The 25,880-nt window shown below is 32.0% G+C and overlaps 1 protein-coding gene across 1 annotated transcript in view; it reads left to right on the top strand.

Annotated features, from left to right (window-relative positions):
* Tmprss15 (transmembrane serine protease 15) overlaps window positions 1-25,880 on the top strand; it is a 120,536-nt gene that overhangs the window by 57,991 nt on the left and 36,665 nt on the right. The window contains exons 14-18 of the mRNA XM_005324323.4: window positions 6,775-6,864; window positions 9,403-9,528; window positions 11,383-11,523; window positions 21,308-21,418; window positions 23,080-23,212. Coding sequence (XP_005324380.2) covers window positions 6,775-6,864; window positions 9,403-9,528; window positions 11,383-11,523; window positions 21,308-21,418; window positions 23,080-23,212 — 601 coding nt within the window. The remainder of the gene's footprint in view (window positions 1-6,774; window positions 6,865-9,402; window positions 9,529-11,382; window positions 11,524-21,307; window positions 21,419-23,079; window positions 23,213-25,880) is intronic.

The following is a 25,880-nucleotide window of genomic DNA, read 5'->3' as shown; positions in this document are numbered from 1 at the left end:
AGAGCCACTGATTTGTTGCAGCTGAATATTGACCATGATTTCTAGCCCTACAGGATGTTTTAACTCAAAATAACAAAATGTTCTATGCCTACTTGTGCTCTTAAGTCAAACTAGAAACATGACATTTCAGAGAAAAACTCATTACCATTCATCTTATTCTTTCATGTCAAAGGAGACAAAATCATTTTACTATTTTCAGACTATGGGATTTGACAGATTAAAAAAAAAAGACCCAGTTAATGACAAGTAATATCAAAAACCCAGTGTCCTTCTATTAGAATATTTTTACCACATTGTTATTTTTATGCAAAAGCATTCCTTTTTTCTTTCAATAGTGCTGGTTGGAGCTTATATAGTTCATAGCTTTGTTTGAATTGAACCTCATGGATATTTTATTCTGTCATGAATCTGAGCCCCAAAACATGGCATTTATTCCATTTCACAATTATTTCTAAATATCCTTGAAATATCACATTCATTTTCAAAACTTTATTTATTTATTTATTTATTTGATTACAACTTCAAGTTAAAAAAATAAATAAATAAAGCTTTTACAACAGTACTTTCAACAAGTCAAAGACTATAAAATTTAATGACTGGAGTTTGAGAACATGTAATAAATAAGCTTCCATTATATTGGTGATATAACTATACTGTCCTACTGGACTCAAGCCACCATATTGAATATGTACTCACATTCCATCAAAAAGCTCTTTTCCGCTTGCCGTCTTGTGTAATAACAATTTTAAATGTGTTATTACACAATTGTAAAACATTCATTCAAATTATAAATATCCATAACATAAAAAACATAAGAAATGTAAGATGTATCAATAAGCATTGATATTCAAAAATTAGTATAAAATAAATATTTAAATCTTAGACTAGCACATCTGCCTAATACATGAATAAAGTGGTAGAGGGTAGAGAGTGTGACCTAAGAGAATATATTAAAGAAACATCCATATAAAAACAGAATGACCCTTATGAGCCAAAAGAAAAAGAGAAAATACCATGTATTTTCATGTGATAATATTAGCCATAAAATTGTGATGAGAAGTGTGTTTCTTTACACTAAACTCTACATCTAATTCACCTTTACTTCACTAGTGTCCAACTGTTTCCTAATACAACATAAATTGGTGATCAATATATAAACGTGGACTAAACCTTCTTCTCTTCTTCTCATTATTTTGGCTATAATCTTCTTTTGGTGACACAAACACTTTTATCAAACAAAAATTTAATAGCAAAATTAAAGTTTGGAAATGATGGCAGAGTAGATGTAGAGAAAATACCAACAATAATTTGAGTTTTGTGGCACTAAGCATTCAGAATCTTTAAAATCATTGTTGGTTTCACAAGTAATTCCTATAGACTAAATATTACAATATTTTGCTGAACACGGCGGTGCATTCCTGTAATCCCAGCGGTTCAGTAGATTGAGGCAGAAGGACTGTGAGTTCAAAGCCAGACTCAGCAAAATCAAGGCACTAAGCAATTCAGTGAGATCCCATCTCTAAATAAAATATAAAATAGGGCTGGAGGTATGACTCAGAGGTCAAGTGCTCCAAATTTAATCCCTTGTATCAAAAAAAAAAAAGTTACAACATTTGTTATTTCAATGTTGCCAATGATTCAATCACTCTAAACAATAGATTTTCCCCTTAATCCTGTCAGTCTGTCCCTCTATTCATTGATCACTGGTTAAGAAAACTTTTGTGGAAGTAAATAACAGTTTCATATGCTCAATATCTAAGACATAGCAAAATATCATTAACAAAAATATAAATTTGAGAGAACTTTTGTTGAAAATATCATACATGTAGCTAAAACTTTAAAAATGGGTTCCCATGTTAAATATTTATCTATGTGTACTTACTATCTTCATGTCTATTCTAGTCAGAAATAAAATAGATAACACAGATGTCTTGGCAGTTTGGTATCATTTACACATTTTAATATTAGAAAATTATAATGGTAGAATAACCCACCTGACTTTAACATACAAACTAAGAATCCATCCAGAGTACTTGTTTCAATTTCCAAATAGTTCACTTTAAGACAATGTTTAGCACAGCAGAAAATGTTAATTACCATTCAGTGCCTTCTGAACAATTTCATTCTAATGCTATTTGCAGTTGGTTCAGTGAAATTCTTATTTGAACAGAGCTCTGGTTCCAGATCGCTGATTTGTTTAAGCAAAACTAAAAGGAAACCATGGTTGTTGGCTAATAGACTTTTTTTTGTCATCTCTTTTAGAACCTTTAAATAAAAAAAAATAATAATCCCAGACAAATAAGGGAATAATAAAACTCAGCTTCTTCACTGAATCCTAGGGTTCCACATTGTAACTAGTTCAGGGAAATGTGAGTTTATTTTTCCTAACTACAGGGATTCTTCCACTTTGTGATTTTATTCACTTGGTGTTACATCAACTCCACAATTGTGCCTATGACTTTGGCACAAATTAAATGTTTATGAAAGCAAACATTCTACTGCACAACCATCATACCAGCTTGGTAAGGTACTCTGATGATGCACAACAAAATACCTACTAAATATAATAAGTGCATTCAACAAGAAATCCATGTTTTATTGTCTGACTTATTCATAAAGCTAATTCAATAAAAATATCAAGCAATATTTTTCACTACTTATTCATTATTTATTTCAGTATTTTCCTTTATTTGCTCAATATTTAACCATTTTTAATGTCCAAATACACACAAAAAGTAAGTTTGGAAAGTTGACTGACATGCCACAATATTTAGATTTAAATAATTTACCTTGAGTTTTTCATCTAGAAATAACTTAGTACGTCTCGCTCTTGTAGTTGATGGCCTATTCAGCACATCATTATCATTTCACAACATTGTTTTTACTTAAGAATCAAACCTCCATCAAATTCCACATTAACTTCACTTAAAGACCCTGTATCAAGGATTTTAACTAATCTATTTTGTTTTATTCATCTTATTTTTAAAACAAGTGTACTAACTTTTAGAGCTATCATTGGTTGGATATCTATTAATAACAAATAAAATGTTGACCATTTGGAATGAAAACCTAAACTTGATCATCACAAAATTAATAAAAGGATTTATGACTGATCACAATAACTTAATGGAAATACAAATTTTGATAAATTAAAGCAAAATAAATTACAAGCAAAATATTAAATGAGATTTCATTTTGGACTGCAACTTAGACTTATAAGAAGCTATTTATGATATTAAAGGATTTGTTACCTATTATTATAATAATAAAAAACAACTCCTGACTTTGAAAACTAACCTATTGTAACATAATCATCAATCTTAGGTATTATATTTCAGGCAACATCTACTATGACCCTCACTCTAATAAGACAAATTGAAAACCTTTGATTGAAACCATTTTCTTATTTCTTGTTTTCCACTGGATATCTTCAGTTTGGACCCTATTATTATAAAGATCCTCTTATTATTATAAAGAAGAAAGCTAGGCTCTCTTCCTTCTCACCCTATAACACATGCTTCCATGTTGACACATTTCTCAAGAATGACAAAGCTTAAACATGGATTTAAAATGCCACGCCCCAAGGGGATTATCTGTCCCGATAATTACTTTGCAAAATGCTGCGTGTTATTTACATAGTATATGCAGTGAAAATCCTTATTGGCATAGTAAGAAACTAATCAGAGTACAAATATTTGAGACAAAAACTCTAGAAAAGGAAAAATTAAAGAGTTGAACACTGGGAATGAATAGAATTTCCTTCAGTAGACAGGCTACTTTGCTTTCATTGCCTCGGTGGGCCTGGTTTAGCAAATAACACAGCAGGACTGTGATATCTGGAATTATGATTTATGAATCTTTTGTTCCTCTGCTAAGGAGCACATGCCCCGTCTCCACTATAGCATCACTACCATGAAATTAAATTGTATCATGTTATTTAGAATGCCTTAAAGTACTGTAGTCAATACTAACACTCATTTATATGCAAAGAGTAACTGAAATAGCTTATCAGGGCAAGAACCAGAGATGTCTTACTGGTCAGTTATTTGATGTGAATTTATAATTTAAATGTATTTCAAATTTCTTAAGTATTCTAAAGGAATGAATTTTTACAAAACTTAGGTTTAGAGGAGAAATGCTAAGTAAGTGAACTTCCTGCCTTTTCAGACTTTATAATTCCACATGTCCATCTTTTAGCTCTGTTTGTGAGTTTATTAAAGTCCTCCTTACTCATCTTTCTTCAAATGTAATGTACTCTCTATGTAAATTCAATACATTTTCAAAATGTCAACTATGCACTTTATAAGCAATATAATATTTTGAAATGTTCCTATTCCTTTAATAGAAAATTGGATAATGGTCACATACACACACACACACACACACACACACACACACACACACGCACACACACAAACTGCTCTGATTACCCTGCTCATGGCTACATTTTTGAAAGAGTAAAATTTGTCTTTTTCCTGTATTCAAACTGCATTCTAATTTTTGTCCCATTGGTTATACTTTACCTCCTCACTGATCTCATTGAAGATTGGTGGAAATATTTAATGGAAGTTGAAAATTATTAAAATTAAATGAGATGTGGGTATTCAGGGGTTATGGAATTGTAACACATCTCTCTTCAGAGATCTTTGCCAAACAGTGAGCCACATAATCAAGGATATTTCATTTCTAGTGGAGAACCTGCCCTCATTCATTGTTATGAGTCTCTGATTCAAAAGTCTTTTCAGAGCCACGTGTACACTAATTTCTTCCTTTTAGATCTACTCCTCATTAACTTTATATTAGTCAGTTTCTTCATCATATTCCTTGCCATCCTTCTTGTTTTTGTCACATACTTACCAAGTCATATACTTAATGAGACTCAGTCTGTTGGATCATATGGTTCAAATGATTCAAAATTTAATCAAACCATCCAGAGATAGTATTGTATTGTGAGATACGCATGAGATTAACTGGGTTGAATTATTGGCTTTGACATTGGGAGAGTGTGTATGACATTAATAAATAATTGAATATCTCAAAATTTAAGATTGCCATAATGCTGAAATAATAATAGCAATTACCTAATACTCAAGGATGTTTTGAAAATTAGTAGCAAGTATGCCAGGTAATGTGTAAGTGCTTTAAATGAATTCTATCTGATTTTTTACAAACACTTAATATCTATTTTATGTATGAGAAAACCATGTCTTACAAAAACAAACACTTTAGAGCACAATTTTAATCCAGTAACTCCAACATATGTTCCCTTTATTCACCATACTTCCCCCAAATGAATGAGACAAGGTACCTGGAAGCATTCTACAAACAATAAAATGTTGTGAGTTTCTAATAATTTTTATTAGAAATAAAAATTATTTATAAGTTATAAATAATTATAAAAAATTTTTTATAAGTTAATCTTAGTGTGGGAAAACCTGGGCCTGAAGACATAAGATAACACCACGTCCTATTCCCTTACAAAACTAAAGAGTCTGGCAGTGATACTATTATTGAATCAGAGTAGCGACCCAGGGACAAAGTATAAAGCCAAAATCATACCACCAGTGATGTACTTCCTCCAACCACAACCTACCTGCCTACATTACCACCTAGCTAATCCATTTAAGTGGATCAGTTCACTGATTAGGTTACGATTCTCATAACCTAATCATTTCACCACTGAACATTCTTGCATTGTCTCACTCATGAGATTGTGGGGGACACCTCATATGTAAACCATAATAAGGCAGATGAATTTCAAATGACCTAAGTAAAGCTGATGATATATTTTTAAAAGATCAAAGAAGAGGTGTTTCACTAGGATTAAGAGACAATTACCCTTCCCATAATCTGATTTCTACTTTTTTAGGAGTAAATAATTCCAATATCATCTCCCTTTAGTAATATAAAAAATGTATTAACACTAGTTTTTTATATTTTTAAATTTGGTTCCATTTTGTATTTTTTACATATAATAATGATAACAAAATTAGTAGAATTGGGATATTTAAAGTAGTTAATTTATATATTACATTAGAATGTGTTTCCAATAAATAAGAAGATAATACAAAATATATTAAGAACACCATAAAGCTAATCTATCTAAAGTGTCATACTCTAGGCTAGAAGATCTATGATCTATTTTTCCAATTAATTTACATCAACTTCCAAATTAAATCCCAGAAAATGCTGCATGCCAGATCAACCCATGAAAATTATGAACGAGTAGTGTCAGTTGGTTTTCCTTTTCCGAATATAAAATGCTTCAATATACAGGATAGTGAGGCTTTCTTTCAATTCTTCTGAAAAGGTAAAAACAAAAGAAGAAAAGAAAGGAAAGAAACACAGGATTCATGATTTTCTGCCCCTTCTCATAAGATAGGGGCAGGTATAGGATTTGTTCTATTATAAATATTCATTTTTTCTATAGCAAAGATTTCATGTCTTATTTCATGAAGAAAATGTATAAAAGATGTTTAACAAAAAGGTTTTCCTCTTAGAAAATAAATTTTAGGAAATAAAATTATGTTCAATCTTGCAGATTAACAAAGACAATAAGAATATAAAGATTTTGAGGAGGTCTTCAGTTAAGAGATGAATTTACTTTTATTTTTGCCTAATTTAAGTTGCAAAGTTTTTTTTCACACAAAGACTACCACGTATCTGTCATAATTATACTAAAAGAAATGTAACTGGAAATTTCCTGACATATACTGTTATCTCTCTGAAATAAACTCTATGCTCCTAATGAATTTGTATTGCTTTTCTTTCCAGCGGACTGCGGAGGGCCTTTTGAACTGTGGGAACCAAACACAACCTTCAGCTCTCCGAACTTCCCAAACAACTACCCTAATCAGGCTTTCTGTGAGTCCATTTTTTTCTAGACCATAGTAAAGAGTTTATAAATCAAGTTTAGGTCACTTCTTCAAACAATAAAATAGGTTATAAATTTATCAAACATGGGCACATCCATCATGTCTGCCTATGTGATTGCTTAATATAAAAATAAGCATCAAAATAGCCACTACATTTTATATTTCATGCCAGGCAAAGTGCTAATGTCTAATACTATTTCAGTCAATTCTCACAGTTATTCTTTAGAAAAAGTTGCTATTATTATAATTCTAAATTAGAAAGTTGGATAAAACCAACAAATGAGGGAACTGTCTTACTCCTGGTACTTCTCTCTTATTCACTGTCTTTGCTTCTGCACATAATGTCTTAGCATGCATAACAAGTTTTCAAGTTCATCATACAAAGTCAATGAGAAAAATATCAAAAGTAAAGAGCCATTTGTGACATTTACACGTTGTGTAAATGTATACTAGTTCAATTAAGCAGACACCCAAAGTAATGTGATTAGACTCACAGTATTAAAGAGAAAATAAAAGGGAGAACAGCTGCAATACCCAAATTCTAGAGAAAATAATTTGCAAAAACTGCATAAAGGCTATCTTCAGGTCAATATTTTTACCTTGAAAAACTCATTGTTGCACTGAAGATGTGGATTCCCCAGCCCACCCTACAAAGATCCTACTTCAGTAGATCTGAGCTGAAAAACAGACATTTTTGTCCCATGATCATGCCTAATGAGGAATGCTAATCTAGTTATAGAATTATAACTAGAATGGAAAAAAATGTCCCAAAGGCAGTAGAAAATGCATTGTTAGAAAATATCAACCTTTCTTCCTTCAGATGATCAAGAGATAAGAAAGCATCACTTTCAAAGTCAAATATATTTATCTGATCCAATAAATAAATAAATAAACAGCTATTAATCTAATGTGACTTGTATAGGGAAACAGATTATTATCTCTACTTCACACTGCAGGCAACTTTTAAAGATCATTTGAAGAAAGTAATGATCTTAAAAATATCCAAAAACAGTGGGACATTGAAACAACATTAGTCAAAATAAATTAAAGTATCTATTTATTCACCTAAATATTTACTAAGTGCTTTATTTGTTAGGCATTGAAATAAGTAAAACAGGGAACATATATCATAATCTAGTAGGAAATCAGATAATGATTCAAGCATAAAATGTTAAAATAAGGGTGAACACAGGACATTATGCAGGAGAAACATGGAAGGGTATTTACATACAAACACAAAAGGCCATTACTATTTCTGACTCTCTAAGGAAAATTAAATAACAATGACAGCTAAAATGGAAAGTGTGAACTAATTTTGCACTATGTTATAGAATTTGAATTTCTTTTTCTGGATGCAGAAGGGAAATTTCAAACAGTTTACAGGAAAACTGTGTTAAAATCAAGTTTGCCTTTTAGAAAGATCTATCTGGCTACAGTGCCAAAAAAGAATAGTAAGGGAGAGGCATCAGCATCACCGATTGGGGAATGAGAGATGGAAGTGCTTTAACCTTTGACAGTAGCAATGGATATTGAAAAATAAATGGAATTCAAGGGATATATGAAGTTGTGTTGACAGGCATTAGCAAATGATTAGATACCATGAGAGAGACCACATTCAGGAAAATGTGAACTTCCTGTCTTGAATATCTGTGAATCTGTAGCAGCATTCACTGAGATAGGAAGAAGAAAAATGAGTTTGCAAAATAAATAATGCTCTATTCTCCTTGGATCTAATTGGACACAAGATATGTACATCCATGTACAGTAATTGGATAAATTTGTCTTTGTCTACTCTCCAATGAAAATGCAGAAAATAAAAACTTAGAAGTCATTACAAATACATGAAGTTTTATTCCTTAATTTGAATTAAAGCACTCCTACACAGGGAGAAAATGGCTTAGAACAGAATCTGAGGGTTACAACACTTTAGAAATCAATCTATAAACCAATATTTATAGATACTGATAATTTGGGTATCTTTCTTAAAATTGGATCACCACCATACATAATAAACACAAAAAAATAAAATAAATGTTAAAATTTACTTTTCCTGTGTATCATATCACACTTCAACATTTAATTTTCTTATAAATTTAGACGTGGAAAACTAAGTGAAATGAATCACAATCTTAATACCTTTAGATATCTATAAATTTCATACTGTAGTAGGTAAATGACTATTTGCTATATTTTATTAAAGTATTTTCATAAGAATAAAACAAATACAATTGTGGTAAATTAACTCAAATTTAACTGAAGGTTTACATAAATATTATTTACCAAAGCAATATATTTCCTAGTCAAAATTCAAGAAAAGGACAAGGGAGGGGAGGAAGAAAGTAAGGGATGGGGGAAAGGTAAGGGAAAGAAGGAAAGAAAGACAGAGAAGGAAGTTTGGAGTGTTGGTTTTCCTGGAATTAAAAAATATATATATCTTAAGCAATTTGAAATTTTCAAGACTGAAATTTTTAATGGAAATCAAAATAAGTGTATTATAAATTAAATGTTATTATTTATCATTTTTAAGGTGTTTGGAATTTAAATGCACCAGAGGGAAAGAATATACAACTTCATTTTCAAGAATTTGACTTAGAAAATATTGCAGATGTAGTTGAAATCAGAGATGGCGGAGAAGATGATTCCTTGTTCCTGGGTATGTATGCAATATGAAGACTGTAAAAGTCATACATCTTAGACATTGCACTGACTCAGTACTTCTAAATAGCTGTGCTCATTTTACAACTAACAAAATGAAAATATAGAAGTAGGGTAACTTGTTGAGTTTTAAGTGAAACTTTCAGTATGGGGCATGTTTGCAATGGTGACAAAATAACATTTATTATGAATATTCTTAGCCAACAAAGATTAATATTTTTGAGTCATTGATTCCCACTAGCTAGCATTAATTTTCTACAACAATCCCTATAATTCAGAGACTAAGCACTAAAGGTACCTATCATGTAGTTTTCTATGTATTCTGTATATATCAGATATGCATAAAAATAACTCCTAAACCCAGGGTTTATTTCATGCTAAAATATCCAAACAAATTGCATTTGTTACATAAAAAATTTTAATTATTTTTGGTTTACATTCATTATTATTTTCTCCTGCCATTGTCTCTAATACTAGCTCCTTCTATATAGGTATCTAGGAATGTCTCAAAAACTGATCTAAGTTGATTTTTTTTTCCTATTATCTATTATTTTTTTAAAATATGGGGGGAGTATGCTCTTCTAGAGAAAATTTTTATAGCTTTATCACAAAATACACGTGGAAAAATTAAAAGTCAAACATAGTTGTTACTAATACCAATTTTTGAGAAAGGAGTTTCTTATGCCAAGTCACATATTAAATTACGAAGATATTGAAGCATGTCAGTCAGCTTGAATGCATGAGACAACACAATTTGGGACTTAAAAGTGTTTTGTCTGAGTGTGCTTTGGACCCATTTTCATCATTTACTTTAAAATCCAGTCTGATATCCTTGCAATCAAAATACAGTTTTGTAAAACACTGCAGTCAATGGGTGAAGGCTGCACAGGAAGCTTTCCCATGCCCATGAAATATTCTTCAGAAAGATCTCACACAGTTCTAGAATGCAAGCCTCCTGTTAAAGGAATTTGAGAGTAACAGAAAGAATAAATAACAAAAGCCTTGGTGGAGAATAGATACTCAAGAACTGGAGAACTTGAAATTTGCTTTTCATATTCCCATTTATGAACATATTTTGAGAATTTTTTCCTTTTTACATCAAATTGTCTTTTTAATAACTTTGGTGTTCTCATGACCAAGAAAAATAAAAATTCAAAATTTTTTCTTTTACTCTTTATACAAATCATTGAAAAGAAAATAAGAATTCCAGAGAGAGCTCATTGTTTTCATATTTGTAGGTAGGATTTCTCTGAATCATTTTTAGTACTTCTAGCATATAAAATAATTTAAAAATGAATGTATCTTTTTAATTAGCTGAAGTATTATTTAGTAAAGAGTGTTTATAAAATCTGTAAAGCCCAGAGATTAGTAGGATATAGTTTTTAAAAACCACCATTGAAGTTTATTGTATGTAATCCATCCTTCAGATTACATTTATGATTCAACTTACAAAAAAAATATGAAATAAATGTGGACAAAAATTTACAAAGGGAGACTAGACTGTCAATTGTTTTATAAAACTGTTTTTAAAAAGCCAAATGATGATTTTTCTTGGCTAACAAGTTATTTAAACAGTGGTGGTGTTAAGCCAGATAATATTTTGAGTAATGTATTATGGAATCATAGAGCTTCAGAACTTCAAGTAATATTTTAAAAGATGGAGAAAGATGCTGGCTTCATGAAAGCAATGTCTAAAATATAAAGGAATGCACACATTTGTTCATATATAGCTGCTTCATGAGTGAGCTGTGGTGCATGTAGTCCTATGACCAGCCCTTGAATGTGAAATAAACGGTCTGCTTCTTTCTAGAGTCAAAGGTTTAACTGATTTTCTCATTTTCCTTTGGAGCAGCTGTGTACACAGGGGCTGGTCCAGTGAAGGACGTGTTTTCTACCACCAACAGAATGACTGTGCTTTTCATCACTGATCTATTGTTGGCCAAAGGGGGATTTAAAGCTAATTTCACCACTGGTTATCACTTGGGAATTCCAGGTAAGCAAAACTGCACAAGGTCCATCACTTTTGAAGCATAAAAAAATGAAAATATACAAGATTTCAAGGCCTAAATCACAACTTAGATGTTTGTATTCTAAGATATGTATCCTTCCTCATCTATATGATCATTATCTACATGTTCAAAACAGGAATCTGAATTGTTTTTCTACAGATCCACTTGCATTTCTTTGGGGTTTGCTAAGAGTCTTGAACTTTGCTCAATAAAAAGGGTCATGTTAAGCATTGAAAGTGTAGCAACTGCCCCTGTAAGGAAGGACTTTATCATGTTCCCTTGCCAGGATCATATTCAGAAGCATCAGGGAGACAGACAAGTGAGCTGTTGAAATGCCAGCAACATCCAATTAAAAAATTTAAACTCATCAACTTATTAGAGACAACCAGTATAAGGTGGCTGCAATAAAGGAATTAATACTAATATTTCTGATATGTGCAACTTTCTTATCTTGAACTTTTTTTATATACATAACACAATCAGCAGGAACAAACAAAATTGTGATCTACGTGTGTGTGTATAGACAGAGATGCATAGATTTATTTAAGTTGACATTTACACACGCACACACACACACACACACACACACACACACACACACAGAGGATATAGACATACATATACAGAATGATGTAGCTCTTTGCATTCAGTAATCTCCAGGGAAATTTTTTACAACTTTTGCCAATCAATTCAGGCTGTCATTTATCTTACACAGCTACTGCTCCACAACGCAGTGGCTCTGTCCAGGTAGAAATATATCAGAAATACAAAATACACATTACTTCCTACATTTCTCTTTTCCTCTGTAGGAGACTGGTCTATTTGTCTTTCATTGGAATATCTTTAAAAAAAAATAGACATGTTTGCATGCTTGATCCTCATCTTGCCTATTATCTAATCCTAAATCTTGCTGTGCAACTATATTTGTTTTCATCTGTTCCTCTACCCATAATGGCCTAGATCTTTCATCACATCCCTAGAACTTCTCTGCTTTTAGTTTTATTGCAGCTCAGAAAGTTCATCTTCACCTGGACTACCCTCTGGCCCTGGAAATAAACCACAATGTTGGTTATTACCAGTTATTTACTTAGGGATGGGTAGTTTGCCCAATCAACTAGTCTTCCTTTCTGGATTTTGTAATTGGTTTTAGAACAGTTGCTTTTGACTAACAAACAACAGTGGCACAAATAATCAAAGTAATCAATTAGTGAAATAAATGAACATAATGAAGCCAATGGAAAAACATATAGCACAAAAGAAATGAACACAAGGTCTTTAGAAAATTAGAATTTATCTAAAAATTAAAAACAACAAAAAGTAGAAAATGAAAAAAAAAGTTCATATAAATCGAAAAATGTACAAGAATATAATCGAAGAATGTTAAATAGTAAAGAATAAGATGCATTGACAAAAATATCAGTAACAATTTGTCTATATATATAAGCGGAATAAAATTCAGAAGAAAATTAAATTACTGCTTTGGAAATATTAATAAAGATAATTTGGTGAATGTCATTTTGAATTTAGTCATTAACCCTGTCCCTTGATAGTTTTGTTACTGCTGATTATATATTATTATACTATGATAATCATGTTTATCTGTCAAGAGTTTATCTACACTTTCAGTTTCTTTCTTTTTAAGATGTACCCTTTATTTTAATTTGATTCAACAGTTGATCCAGCTTATGATAATCATTTGATTTTTTGATGATATTTTTAAAGTATACACAAGTAATGGAAAGATGAGAAAATTTTAGTACTTAATTTATACTACTTTAAAATAAAAGATACTTTGGATGTTGTTTAAGTCAGCTTTTTGGTTGCTGTGACTGTAAGACCTAAACTGAACAATTACAGAGGAGGAAAAGGTTATTTATGGGCTCATGGTTTCAGATGTCTTAGGCCTGTTCCATTTCTTGGGCTTGGGAACTCTAGGTGAGGCTGAACATCATGGTGGAAGAGTGTGGCAAAGGGAAGCAGCTCACTTGATGATCATAAAGCAGAAAAAATCAGCTCACCAGATACAAATATATACACCAAAGCCATGCCCCAATTCCCACATCCTCCAGCTATACCCTGCCACTTAATTTAATTCCATCAGGGATTAATCCACTGATTAGGCCAAGGCTATAACTCAATCATTTCTCCTCGAAACCCTCTTGCATTGTTTCACACATGAAGTTTCTGGGGACACCACATCCAAACCATTACATTGTTTGATAAAAACCAATTTGTTTAATAGAAAAATAAATTTTAAAGAAAAGAAAAAGCAAAACATTTGCACCATTATTTTTACACCTCAAATAGTGAATCTGATTTTTAAAAATTAGTATATAATTTTTAGTGCCTGTCAGAATAGTTCTCGCTTAGCATCTATTTCCAATGTCAATTGCAACACAGCCTCCCTTCAGAAATTTGGAAAACAATGGTTGTCTTTAGCCAAAACAATTACCTGGGAAACTTCCACTACCAGATTACTCTCTGGCATAATAGAAGTCTTTGTTAATAATATGAACCTCATAATCTTCAGGTTAATGGTATAATTCAAAGACTCAGGTTAAAAATTACCTATATTTCCACAAAAAATTGCTACATAAAAATATAATGATGAATCCAAAAACAATAAATTATGGGAAAATAAGAATATTTGCAATAGGCATGCAGGAGATAACCCAAACCACAATCTGAAAATGATGAATATTCCCAAAGGAAAAGAATAGGTTAAAACTGACAGTGAAAGATACAATGGGGAAAAATAATACACTTTCTGGATCTGACTAAAATTACCTGAAAAAATTGTGAAGTTTTACAGTGTTTCATTTTTAAAAAAGTAATAGGCACAAATTAATGTTATAACATTTCCTACTTAAGTTTTACATTTTTAAGGAAATTTTTGTGAATTCTTAAGCAAAATAAAAATAATTATTCTCCTCAGGTATTAAAAAGGAAACAGCTTCACATTTAATGATTAACATGTGAAAAACAGTGATAGTTCTAAATTTTTAAGAAGATACTGCTACAAATTATAAAAAGTACAGGTATCAGTAATGTATCAGTAGAATTATGTGCTCTGGTATGCAAAGTATCATAAAATGGTGCAAACAAATATCTAGTACTTGTTCCACTAGAGAAGGGATATCCCCACATTTTTCAAGGACTTTTATCCTGAAACTAAATTTTAAAAGAGATATTCTGGTTTTTAAATGGAACTGAGTAATGAAACTGAAATAACTGAAATTAAAATACTATGCTCTAAAAAATAGGTAAGTGGATTTATTCATAAATCCAAGCACTTGTATGAATTATAGGGCATTTCTACATCTGCAAAATTGAAGGCACCTTGAAACACAATTTTAGAAAAATAGTAGATCTGTAAATTTGTATTTTAATTTGCCAATGAGAAGAGAGGACATAAATTAAGAGGAGAAATTCACCTGGAAAAATAATCAACAAATATATTTTAAAAATGTTCATCATCTCTAGTAATCAGAGAAAAGCAAATGAAAACTACTCTAAGATTTCATCTCACTCCATTCAGAATGCAGCTATTATGAAGACAAACAGCAGTAACTGTTGGTGAGGATGTGGGGGAAAAGGTACACTCATACATTCCTCGTGGGACTGCAAATTGGGGCAGCCAATATAAAAAGCAGTATGGAGATTCCTTGGAAATCTGGGAATGGAACCACCATTTGATCCACCTATCCCTCTCAGACTGTACCCAAAGGACTTAAAAATAGCATACTATAGGGACACAGCCACATCAATGTTTATAGCAGCACAATTCACAATAGCTAAACTGTGGAGCCAACCTAAATGTCTTCAGTGGATGAATAGATTAAAAATGTGGCATATATACACAATGGAACTTTTCCCAACAGTAAAAGAGAATAAAATCATGGCATTTTCAAGTAAATGGATGACATTGGAGAAGATAATGCTAAGTGAAGTTAGCCAATCCCCAAAAAACAAATGTCAAATGTTTTCTCAGATATAAGGAGGCTGACTCAGTAGGATAGGGAGGGGGAGCAAGGGAGGATTAGATGAAGTCTAGATAGGGAAGAAGGGAGGGAGAGAAAGGAAGGAAGCAAGGGATTAGCAAGATGGTGGAATGTGATGGACATCATTATCCAAAGTATATATATGAAGACATGAATTGGGTATCAACCTAGTTTGTTTACAAACAGAGATATAAAAAATTGTGGTTTATATGTGTAATAAGAATTGCAATGCAAAAAAAAGTACATGTATAAAGACATGAATTGGTGTGAACATACTTTATATACAAGATATGAGAAATTGTGCTCTATATGTGTAATAAGAATTGTAATATATTCCACTGTCATGCATTAAAAAAAATTAAATCAATTAAATAAACAATCAATTAATTAATAAATTAACTAAAAGAGAAGAATGACTTGAGAAAAGGAAGATAAGAACAAGTGTCTTGAGTAAAAAGTACTACAGTTGCTGATTTTTATTCATTTTTTATTATTTTTTAAATATTTTTTAAATATTTGCTATTCATTTTTATTATAAAATAAAAACAATAGCAAATATTTTGAAAAAATATTACAAACAATTGTTATTCAAAGTATAATCCCAAATTATATCATCTATTGCTCTTAACATAAAAGAGATACCAGGTTTATAGTATTAAGGGTTCTTTGTACTTTTTTCCATACAGTGAGATTTCAGTGATTTCTATTTTGTAATTTATGAAATAAATTATTCAAAAAAAATTCTTGATTGAAGCTAGAATGGAATCATTCATGCTCATAACTGGGTGATCTATATGTGATAGCTTCATATCAAAGAAAACATTCAGCCTTTGTTTTTTGAGATTGGCTTATTTCACTTAGCATTTTGTTCTCCAACTCCATCTATTTTCCTGCAAATGCTATGATTTTATTCTCTTTTAATGCAGAGTAAGTTTCCATTGTGTATATATGCCAAAGTTTCCCTATCCATTCATCTACTGAAGGGCATCTGGGTTGGTTCCACAATTTAGCTATTGTGAATTGTGCTGCTATGAACATTTATATGGCTGTGTTCCTGTAGTATGCTGTTTCAGATATAAACTGAGGATGGGATAGCTGGGTCAAATGGAGGTTCCATTCCAAGTTTTCCATGGAATCTCCATACTGTTTTCCAGATTGGCTGCACCAATTTGCAGTCCCAGCAACAAATGTATGAGTGTGCCTTTTTCCCACATCCTCACCAACACTTATTGATGTTTCTATTCTTGATAGCTTCTATTCTCACTGGAGTAAGATGAAATCTTAGAGTAGTTTTGATTTACATTTCTCTAAATGCTAGCAATATTGAACATTTTTTTCATATATTTGTTGATTGATTCTATAACCTTTTCTAAGAAGTATCTATAATGGTGATGCGGTTGGGGAGCATGGGAGAAATGGAGGAACTTTAGATAGGGCAAAGGGGAGGGAAGGGAAAGAAGGAGAAAAGGGGGTAGAAATGAGTTAGACATCATTACCCTACATATATGTATGATGACACGAATGGTGTGAAAATACTTTGTGTGCAACCAGTAACTTGAAAAATTGTGCTCTATATGTGTAATATGAAATGAAATGCATTCTGCCATCATGTATAACAAATTAGAATATAAACATATAATTTAATAAAATAGGTTATAGCTTCAAATTCCTCCTGGAGCTGAGATAGATGCTGTTAGAAAAAGAGGGCATCAAGCTGTCATCAGTATAGTCTTTTTCCATCAGACTTCTTGACACCAAAAGACTGTAAACCAATTACAAAAAATGGACTTGGTGATGAAAGATAATCAAGCTGGTGATAGAAAGAGATTAGCACACATATCTATGTATACAGATGCTCTACCCTGGTGATCATTTTTAAAAAGTAGATATAAAGGGTATTGTGAATTCTTTTGAGTATTTATGTGCTTGATTTACCATCTGAGACATTTTAGAAATCCTTTCAAGGCATTCAATGGAGATATAATATAATCATGTAATGTATTTTATATCTTTTACTTATCCTATTTTAAACATTTCCACTTATATTGAACAAGAAAAATATTTATAACAGGTACTTTATTGAGATAACTGTCCTATAATAGTAGACTCATTGCTCTTTCCTAATAATCAGAATCAGTCTAAGGAATTGAGTACTACCTATCAAGCAACTTGGAAGTGCCAAATGATTACATTTAGGGATTTGAAGTCCTCCCTGGATTGTGTGGCATGTGCCTTAGAGACCAGTTTAAAGCCATTTAAAGTCAAGCATATGTTGACTAAATGAGGCAGGGCTACAGGAGACTTCATAAAGACAAGATAGGGAAATTTGATTCTTAGCAATATTTCTTTTTCCCCTCTCTCACCATGAACATAAAACTATCAGAAATAAGATTTTGGAGTCCAGAGAGAGTTAAACTGTTGGATTAAAGACTTCTTAATGAAGCTGAACTGCTGTATGTTGCAGAGAATCAAAATCAAGCTTATGCATGCAAGGAAAATTTTAAAATAGCTTATTTATACCTCTCCTCAGATGTTATACTTTCTGTTCACTTCAGCAACAATATATTATTTTGTCGCATTCAGCATATTTTAAAATCAGTTCATTCAGCCTGCAGAAACAAGTTATTTTTCTCTGTGTTCATAAGGTATAATACTAATAGCTTTGGCTAAAACACAAAAATGAGTTATAATATGTATTTTCATTTAAAATTGTATTCAATATTTAAATTTATTTCTACTTAGCTCATTTTTTTCAATTACATATACCATGACTACTCTAGTCAAAGAGTAAATTACACATAAATTTATCAATGATTAAATTATTGCATTGAGTCATTTTTTACATAATTATTTTAATAAACAATGAAAAATATGATGAGATCATTTAAAATAACTAATGATGACAAACATTCTACAAGCATATTAAGGTATTTGATTATGGGCATGGAATTAGTACTCTCAACTTCTTAAAATAAATATAATATACATCAAAATACGGATTTAAGAAGGAATATATACATATTTGAACATGTGTACCCAGTTTTAAACCTCCCTGTTTTCTGAATAAAAATTAATACTAAAAAATAAAATATAGTTTCAGTTAAAGTATTAATATCTACCTGTAGAATATGTAATAATCTTTGTCCATTTGTCATCTCACTAATCTGGTTAAAAATATGTGTTTGTGAAACAAATTGGTAATTACATTTACAAGAACATCCCTAATAGTATTATTTTTGAGAGATGAAATCCACTTTCCTCATGGTATCAATGTTTGTACAAAAAACCAGCCATGGCTTCCTAAAAACATTTTTTATTAAGATAAATTAGATTTGTTCTGAAAAAGTACAGAATTTTTCAAAATCTAAAGTATACAGATAGCTTCAATTATTATTGTAAGATATCAGTAGGGAAGGAGTAGGCATATTTTCTTGTTTATATGGTTATTTGGAGGGGAAAGTAATGCAACCAGCACATAGAATGAGACTGTTAACTTTAAAATATCCTCAAAAGGAGAATCTCTTTTAAAATATTACTGTTTTGATATTAATATTATCTATTGAGGATTCACTGTATTTGTAAGCAAAAATAATTTTAAAATTAACTTTCATGGTATATTTAAGACAAAATTAATAATTATTCCTATTTGACATTCTAGGAAACTGTCTCAAAAAGATTATTTTATTTGCCCAAGGTCAAAAAAATACAAAAGAAAATGGCTAAACTGCAGCTCAGAAAAAGGTCATATGATTCCAGAGCCAGTATTTTAAACACTATTCAAATTTAAATGAACAAATTTTGCCTTATAAATTTATAAAAATCAATTTTTTCAAATCACTAAAATCACCATCAATCAATTGCCTTAAATGTAAAACTACATAGTTTTGTAATAGCAGTTTAAAAAGTACCTTATACTTTATCAACCATGCTGATTTCTAGCCTATCAATCATTTAACATATATTAGTCTCTTTAATGTTCAACAAATATCTACTAGTTTACTATTGCATGTAATTTTGCCAAGTCTTGAGCTTACAATGAGGAAACATGGCAAATTGGATTTTTATCTCTTACATTGTATATTCGGCTTTTAGAATGACTGGACCCAATGAAAGTATAGACAAAGAGATCTTTATTTGTTCCCATCTACTTTATTTAAAATCTCCCATTTTTCCCCCTTGATATTTCAGGCAGATCTCTTCACTTTTCTGCTTACTTCAGGCATTAAATTATCTTAACTGAATACCTAAGAAAACTTTAATAAAATGTATTATCAAGAATAGCATCAAGTGTTCATATCATCTAATTCAAACATTCTTTAATCTTCCAACTCAGGCGTTGTGGAATATAGTCGTTGTCTTTGGAGATTTCCCTCTTTGCCCCAGACTACAACATAAAGAGTTCACTTCCAAGATCATTTCTTATAATGCTACACAATTCTGAATCGCTAAGGCTCCCCACCTCTACCTCTGTCCAAGATCCAGTCCTGGACATCTTTGTATTACAGTCTGGTTGTCCCAAAAGGCTGCTATTGCCCTGGGATGTGCACATCTTTCCCAGTTTTTAGATGACCAACTTTCTGACTTCTAAATTCTTTACATGGGAATTGATCATCAATATTTACACAGCTTTCTTCTCACAAACCTAGGAAACTAAAGTCATCATCTTCTGTGAAATTTTGTAGTTAACCTAAGTTTAGTATGGGAATTTTCAGAAGTTGGTCATGAAATCAGTTTATCTGGTTTTCACCAGCTTTCCCTGTTTTGGTATGGAATGGATGGAATGGGATAGAATAGAGTGGAATAGAATAGAACAGAATGGGATAGGATAGAAGAGGATAGAATAGGATTGGATAGGATAGGATAGGATAGAATAGAATAGAAAATTTATTCAGTCACACAAACACACATTGATGCATGTTCTGGAGTTATGATCAAAATTATTCAAACTAAAGTTAGCATTTAAAAAAATCTGAAAGTTTTTGTACTTGTCCCACAGGTTCTGTAGTATTATAAACTTATCTGGGGAGTGGGATTCTGACTTCCTTTTTCTGGGCAACCCAATATGAATTGGTTCCCTTAGGGAATTCCACACATGGTTTGCTGTATGGCACTTTTCTTCCCTCCCCCCACAGGAGGGCACTCTTTCAAGATCTAAGGCTAGTCAGTCTTTAGTTTGTTTGTTTGTTAGTTTTTCAGAAATAAACATAAACAAAGAACAGTGATCCACTTTGGGGTAATTTTTTAATTTTTAATATCTATAAATAGGTGATTAATATCGATAGTTGACCAATCCATTTGTGATATTCTGTTATTGTTGTTTTGTGTATTATGTAGATTTACTATATCACTTTATAGTATAAGATATTAATTAATGCTCTCAGATATAGGTTTGCAAGCTATATTCTAAACAGAAACAGTTCCTTTCAAGTACTATCATAATTTGCCATCATAAATTGAGAGTCTAACAGAAATGATGAAGAAACATGTATCCCAAACCTCTTAGACAACATTTAGAACTGTCCCACAAACTCAGAAAAGGAGATGCCTGTTGTTTCATGAACACTTCCTTGAAATCAGATGTATTGGTTTGACACTACTTGTGAAGCAATTTGTGTTAACTAAGCATATGGCATTTTTAATGTCAAAGCTGGTTCTGTCATGTGTGTGACAACGGGCTGATGTTTGAGGGGCCTAAATGCAGTGGGTATACCAAAATCATTTACTTGCAATATCCTTGCCCTGTACAATAAACATTCTTTCTACACAGAGCCCTGCAAGGAAGACAATTTTCAGTGTGAAAATGGAGAATGCATTCCCCTGAATAATCTCTGTGACAGTCACCCACACTGTACAGATGGCTCAGATGAAACACATTGTGGTAGGTCTTGTTTTTATGAAAATACTCATATGACTTTTGCTTCTGAATTTGGATCCACAAATGTGAAAGGGAGATCATGACTGTACTTGTCACATTGTATTTTGATGTTTTTGAGTGTGAACACCTTCCAGTGATTTTAGCACTTCTGTAACATTCTGGTTTAGGAGAAAGTTAATATGCTGGCCTCTGTTTTTTTGTTTGTCTATTTAAACTAGGCTAAATTTAATAATAATAAGTCTGGGACAATCAATCCTCATAGATAAGCAAAACGCCACAGATTCAAGATACCAAACAGACGCTTACTCCCACTTATAGTAACCGTGTGTTTTGTCCATTGCATACAAAGAACAGAGGCCTTGCTTTGTACATACAGCCCAGTCCCCTTGGAGATCACTGTAGCAATATAAATAGCAGATTATTTTCTATGTATTATTTTTATTTCTAAGAAAATATTTAATGTATATCATATATATTTATATACACACACACATACACACACACACACACACACACACACACACACATATATACCATTTTCTACAGACTAACTAAGCCCAGTAAAAACACTCCAATAATAAAGACTGACTCTACTTTAGCTATGATGAAATTGAGTTTTAGGGAAATTATATGGCTGCCAAAAGGTCACACCCTTAAGAGGGCTAAAACTATATTTTCACCTAAGTCTAATTCTAAAGTCAATACCTTATGCTTTTCAGAAGAATAAAATATAAACAACAAATACAATGTTGAATATGTAGTTATAAACCATGGCTGATGTTTGTCTTGTTTGATAAACTAGCATAGTTTTCTCTAGTCCCTACCTAGGCATGAACACCCTTAATATTCTACCAAAATGTTGGTGAGACATTGGGGAAGATGACAGCACTAAACAGCAAACCAGCAAATGCAAATAAAATAAAAGTTTTAGGAAAAGAAATATGAATGAAAAGTGTCTAAAATTTTTCCTGAACTTGGGTTTTCTTTGTATAAGAGACAAGTTTCCAAGGTATGCTCTCTATAAATAACTGTATTTTCTGTTTACTGATATGCAATAGACTTGCATATCTCTACTGCCTCCATTTTTTTTAGTTATATAAAAGAACAAAATTAAATCAATTAAATCCATGTTTCCAACTTAACACCCTTCAACATACTCTTAAGGAAAACTACAATCAAATTCTAAAGTCCAAATCTTAAGAGCATTGCACATTTTATTTAAATGTTATCATTTATTCTTAGTAACCTAGGTCAAAGTGACCCTATCTGTAATGTAATCTCTTTAATACATCTGAGTGTCATGTTTGTGTGTTATTTTTTTTAAAAATTTATAAATTAGATTATAATTTTATGTATTTATGGGGTACAAAGTGATGTTATGATATATATATATATATACATACACAATATGGAATGATTAAATCAAGTCAATGGACCTATCCCCATCACCTCAAATAACTATTATTTTTTTTGGCAAGAAAACTTTGAATTTCCTTCTTAGAATTTTGAAAATATCCAGGACATTATTGCAGCCTCCATGCTGTGCAATAGGTGTCAAAAACCTTCCTCCTATCTGAATGAAATTTTGTATATTTTTGACCATTTTCCCATTCTATCCATCCTCCACTCTCTGGTAACCACCTTTCTATCTTTTGAATCTTTAGTGCGTCTTTTCAATGGAACAATGAACAACAATGGTTTGGTGCAGTTCAGAATCCAGAGCATATGGCATGTAGCTTGTGCTGACAACTGGACCACCCAGATTTCAAATGATGTTTGTCAGATGCTGGGACTAGGGTAAGTAAGTCTACTCAGCTATCTTTTAGAAATTCTCAATCTCTTTGGCCTGGCTCAGTGATGCACGCTTATAATCCCAGCAGCTCAAGAGGCTGAAACAGAGGATTGCTAGTTCAAAGCCAGCCTAAGCAATGGCAAGAAACTAAGCAAATCAGTGAGACCCTATCTCTAAATACAAAATAAAGGCTGGGGGTGTGGCTCAGTAGTTGAATGAGTTCGATACTAGATACCATCCCCCAAAAAAGAAAAAGAAATTCTCAAATTTTTGCTGATATCAAATTGGATTTATTTGAAACTAATTAAAGTTGTAAATTTTAAAATATGCATGAAAGGAAGAAATAAAAATATCAACTAAACCGTATCCTCAAATAATAACTACTGCTAATAGTCTTTTCTATTGCATAAATAAGTATACATAAATATATTATACACAATGTGTTGTGTTCTATAGCCTACTTTCAAATGAGTACTATTCATTTTTCTAGATTATAATTTTTAACAAAATGAAAGACAGTTAACTTTTGGTATCTTTAGACATCCCATGGATAGCAAACTCTAAAAATGTTCAAGTCCCTTGTATAAAATAATGTAGTATCTGCATGTAACCTTTGCTCTTCCTTCCATATACTTCAAATCATCTCTAGATTACTTATGGTACCTAATACAATATAAGCAATGTGTGAATAGTTGTTATAACATATTGCTTAGGGAGTAATAACAAAACTCTGAGGTCTGTAAAGGTAAGAACCAAGCTGTGATAACTTTCATCTCTATTACATATACCTGAGACAACCAGTTTATAAAGAGATAAGGTTTATTTTGACATGCACAAAGGTTGTTATTCATAATTAATCAGTTCCATCGCTTTTGGCCTCTGGGGAGACAGTATATCATGAAAGGAACACTTAGCATAATAAAATTGCTTTACTCATAACCTAGAATGCAAAGAAGGACAAAGATGAGGTCTTGCAGTCCCCTTCTAGGGTGCTCCTCAGTGACCTGGAGAACTCCCAGTAGGCTCTACCACTTAGTAGTAGAGCCATCTCTGAACAGCACCTCCCTGGGGACTAACCCTCCAATACACAGAGCTTTGGAAAACATTTAAGACCCAAACTATATCACATATCTATTTTTGTTGCTGTGGGTCACTGGCTACCTCAGTCACAGCAGGTGTGGGGGACATGGAGTCAAAACACATACAATGGGAGCTGGCAGGTGGCAACCTCAGCAAGCTCGGAAGTGATTACAATTGATGTAGGGCATGGGTAGGGCCGCATCCTCCAATCATACACAAGCAAAGCAGGTTATACAACATCTAGAAAACAATTGTCTTATGATTAATGTCACCACACTATGAAGAAGCTCTAAATATTGCTACATGGTGGAAGGCAGTCTGGAAGGATCCTTGTTGCTATGAAAGGGGGGCTTTATGAGTTAGGGGAATCATGCCCTGAGGCCCTTGCCTCTCGGTTCCCTGGCAATACTGACCTCAGTCACTGAGGCTATGTTTTCTCAGATGGCTCCCTAGGGCAGAGCGCCCCATCCTGCAGGTGTTCCTGTCAGGCCTGTATGAGCCTAGGTTTTTCAAGCACTCTGAGCTGCTCATAGCTGCTAGCTGCAAACCAAAAGTTACTCCTACATATTTTATTCATTATTGTTTACATCAAGATTAATCCTTGCCTCAAAAAAATAGGTGCAAAGTAAATGTTCATTAAGACAATAAATTATTCATAATGTGTCCATGTATGCACATATAAATATATATACATCTACCTAGCAAAATGCATACAAAATATTGTCCAATTATAAATTGTTTTTTTCTTCCTGTCCTAAACTGTTGATTTTTTAACATATTCTAAAAGATATAAAGAAAAAAGGAAATAATCCAAGAGTGTATATGTGTATACACACATAAGCATTTAATAGATATCCCCAATATCTCTAGTTCTTCCAATCAAATGCAATTGATTGCCTTGTGTATAAGGGACTTTTCTTTCTAATTGACTAATTTATATAGCAGAATCTTAATGTGGCACACAAGTTTCCAAATTTTGTTTCAAATTAGTATTGTAACTTTAGCTTTGTTTGAATCTCAAAACATATTTTCACTAGAAATAGCCTTATATGTAATAGTTAAGTCTCTAGGCTAACACACAAAGCCTGGTTAATTCTAGTATACTGAGAAAATTGTATTCTATACCAGTGCCAAGATAATACACAGCCACTACATGTAAACAGTTTTTATCATTGGAAACTATGCTGAGATCTTACTTAGAACGTTAGGAGTGATCCATAACTTCTTGTACGTGGACTTGAAGTTTCCAGGTTTCCTTGCCTCTCCAAATTCTGTGCATTAAAAATGGGAACTCCTCCATTGAAGGCCTCATATGAGTGATAATAGCCTTATCCAGAAGGCAATTTTTGTCAAGAACAGAGTTCCGTTATGTAAATAATTATTGATTTAGTTTATGTTTATTAGTACTAGTCAGAAACTTTCTGTACTTTAGATGAGCATGTGTGTTTGTGTAATATTTTTTCTATTATGTTTCACATTGTATTCTCACAAAAACCCTTTCAACTTGAGGAAGAGGATCAGGCAAGAGTCTGGGAAGAGGGTGGGTTGTAGGAGGAATACTGAGTCAACAAAGCACTGAAACTGATAGTCTAT

Source organism: Ictidomys tridecemlineatus, chromosome 3 (assembly GCF_052094955.1).
Source record: "Ictidomys tridecemlineatus isolate mIctTri1 chromosome 3, mIctTri1.hap1, whole genome shotgun sequence".
Classification (NCBI taxonomy): domain Eukaryota; kingdom Metazoa; phylum Chordata; class Mammalia; order Rodentia; family Sciuridae; genus Ictidomys; species Ictidomys tridecemlineatus.
The sequence above is the reverse complement of the archived record's forward strand: the minus strand, read 5'-3'. Positions and strand labels throughout refer to the sequence as shown.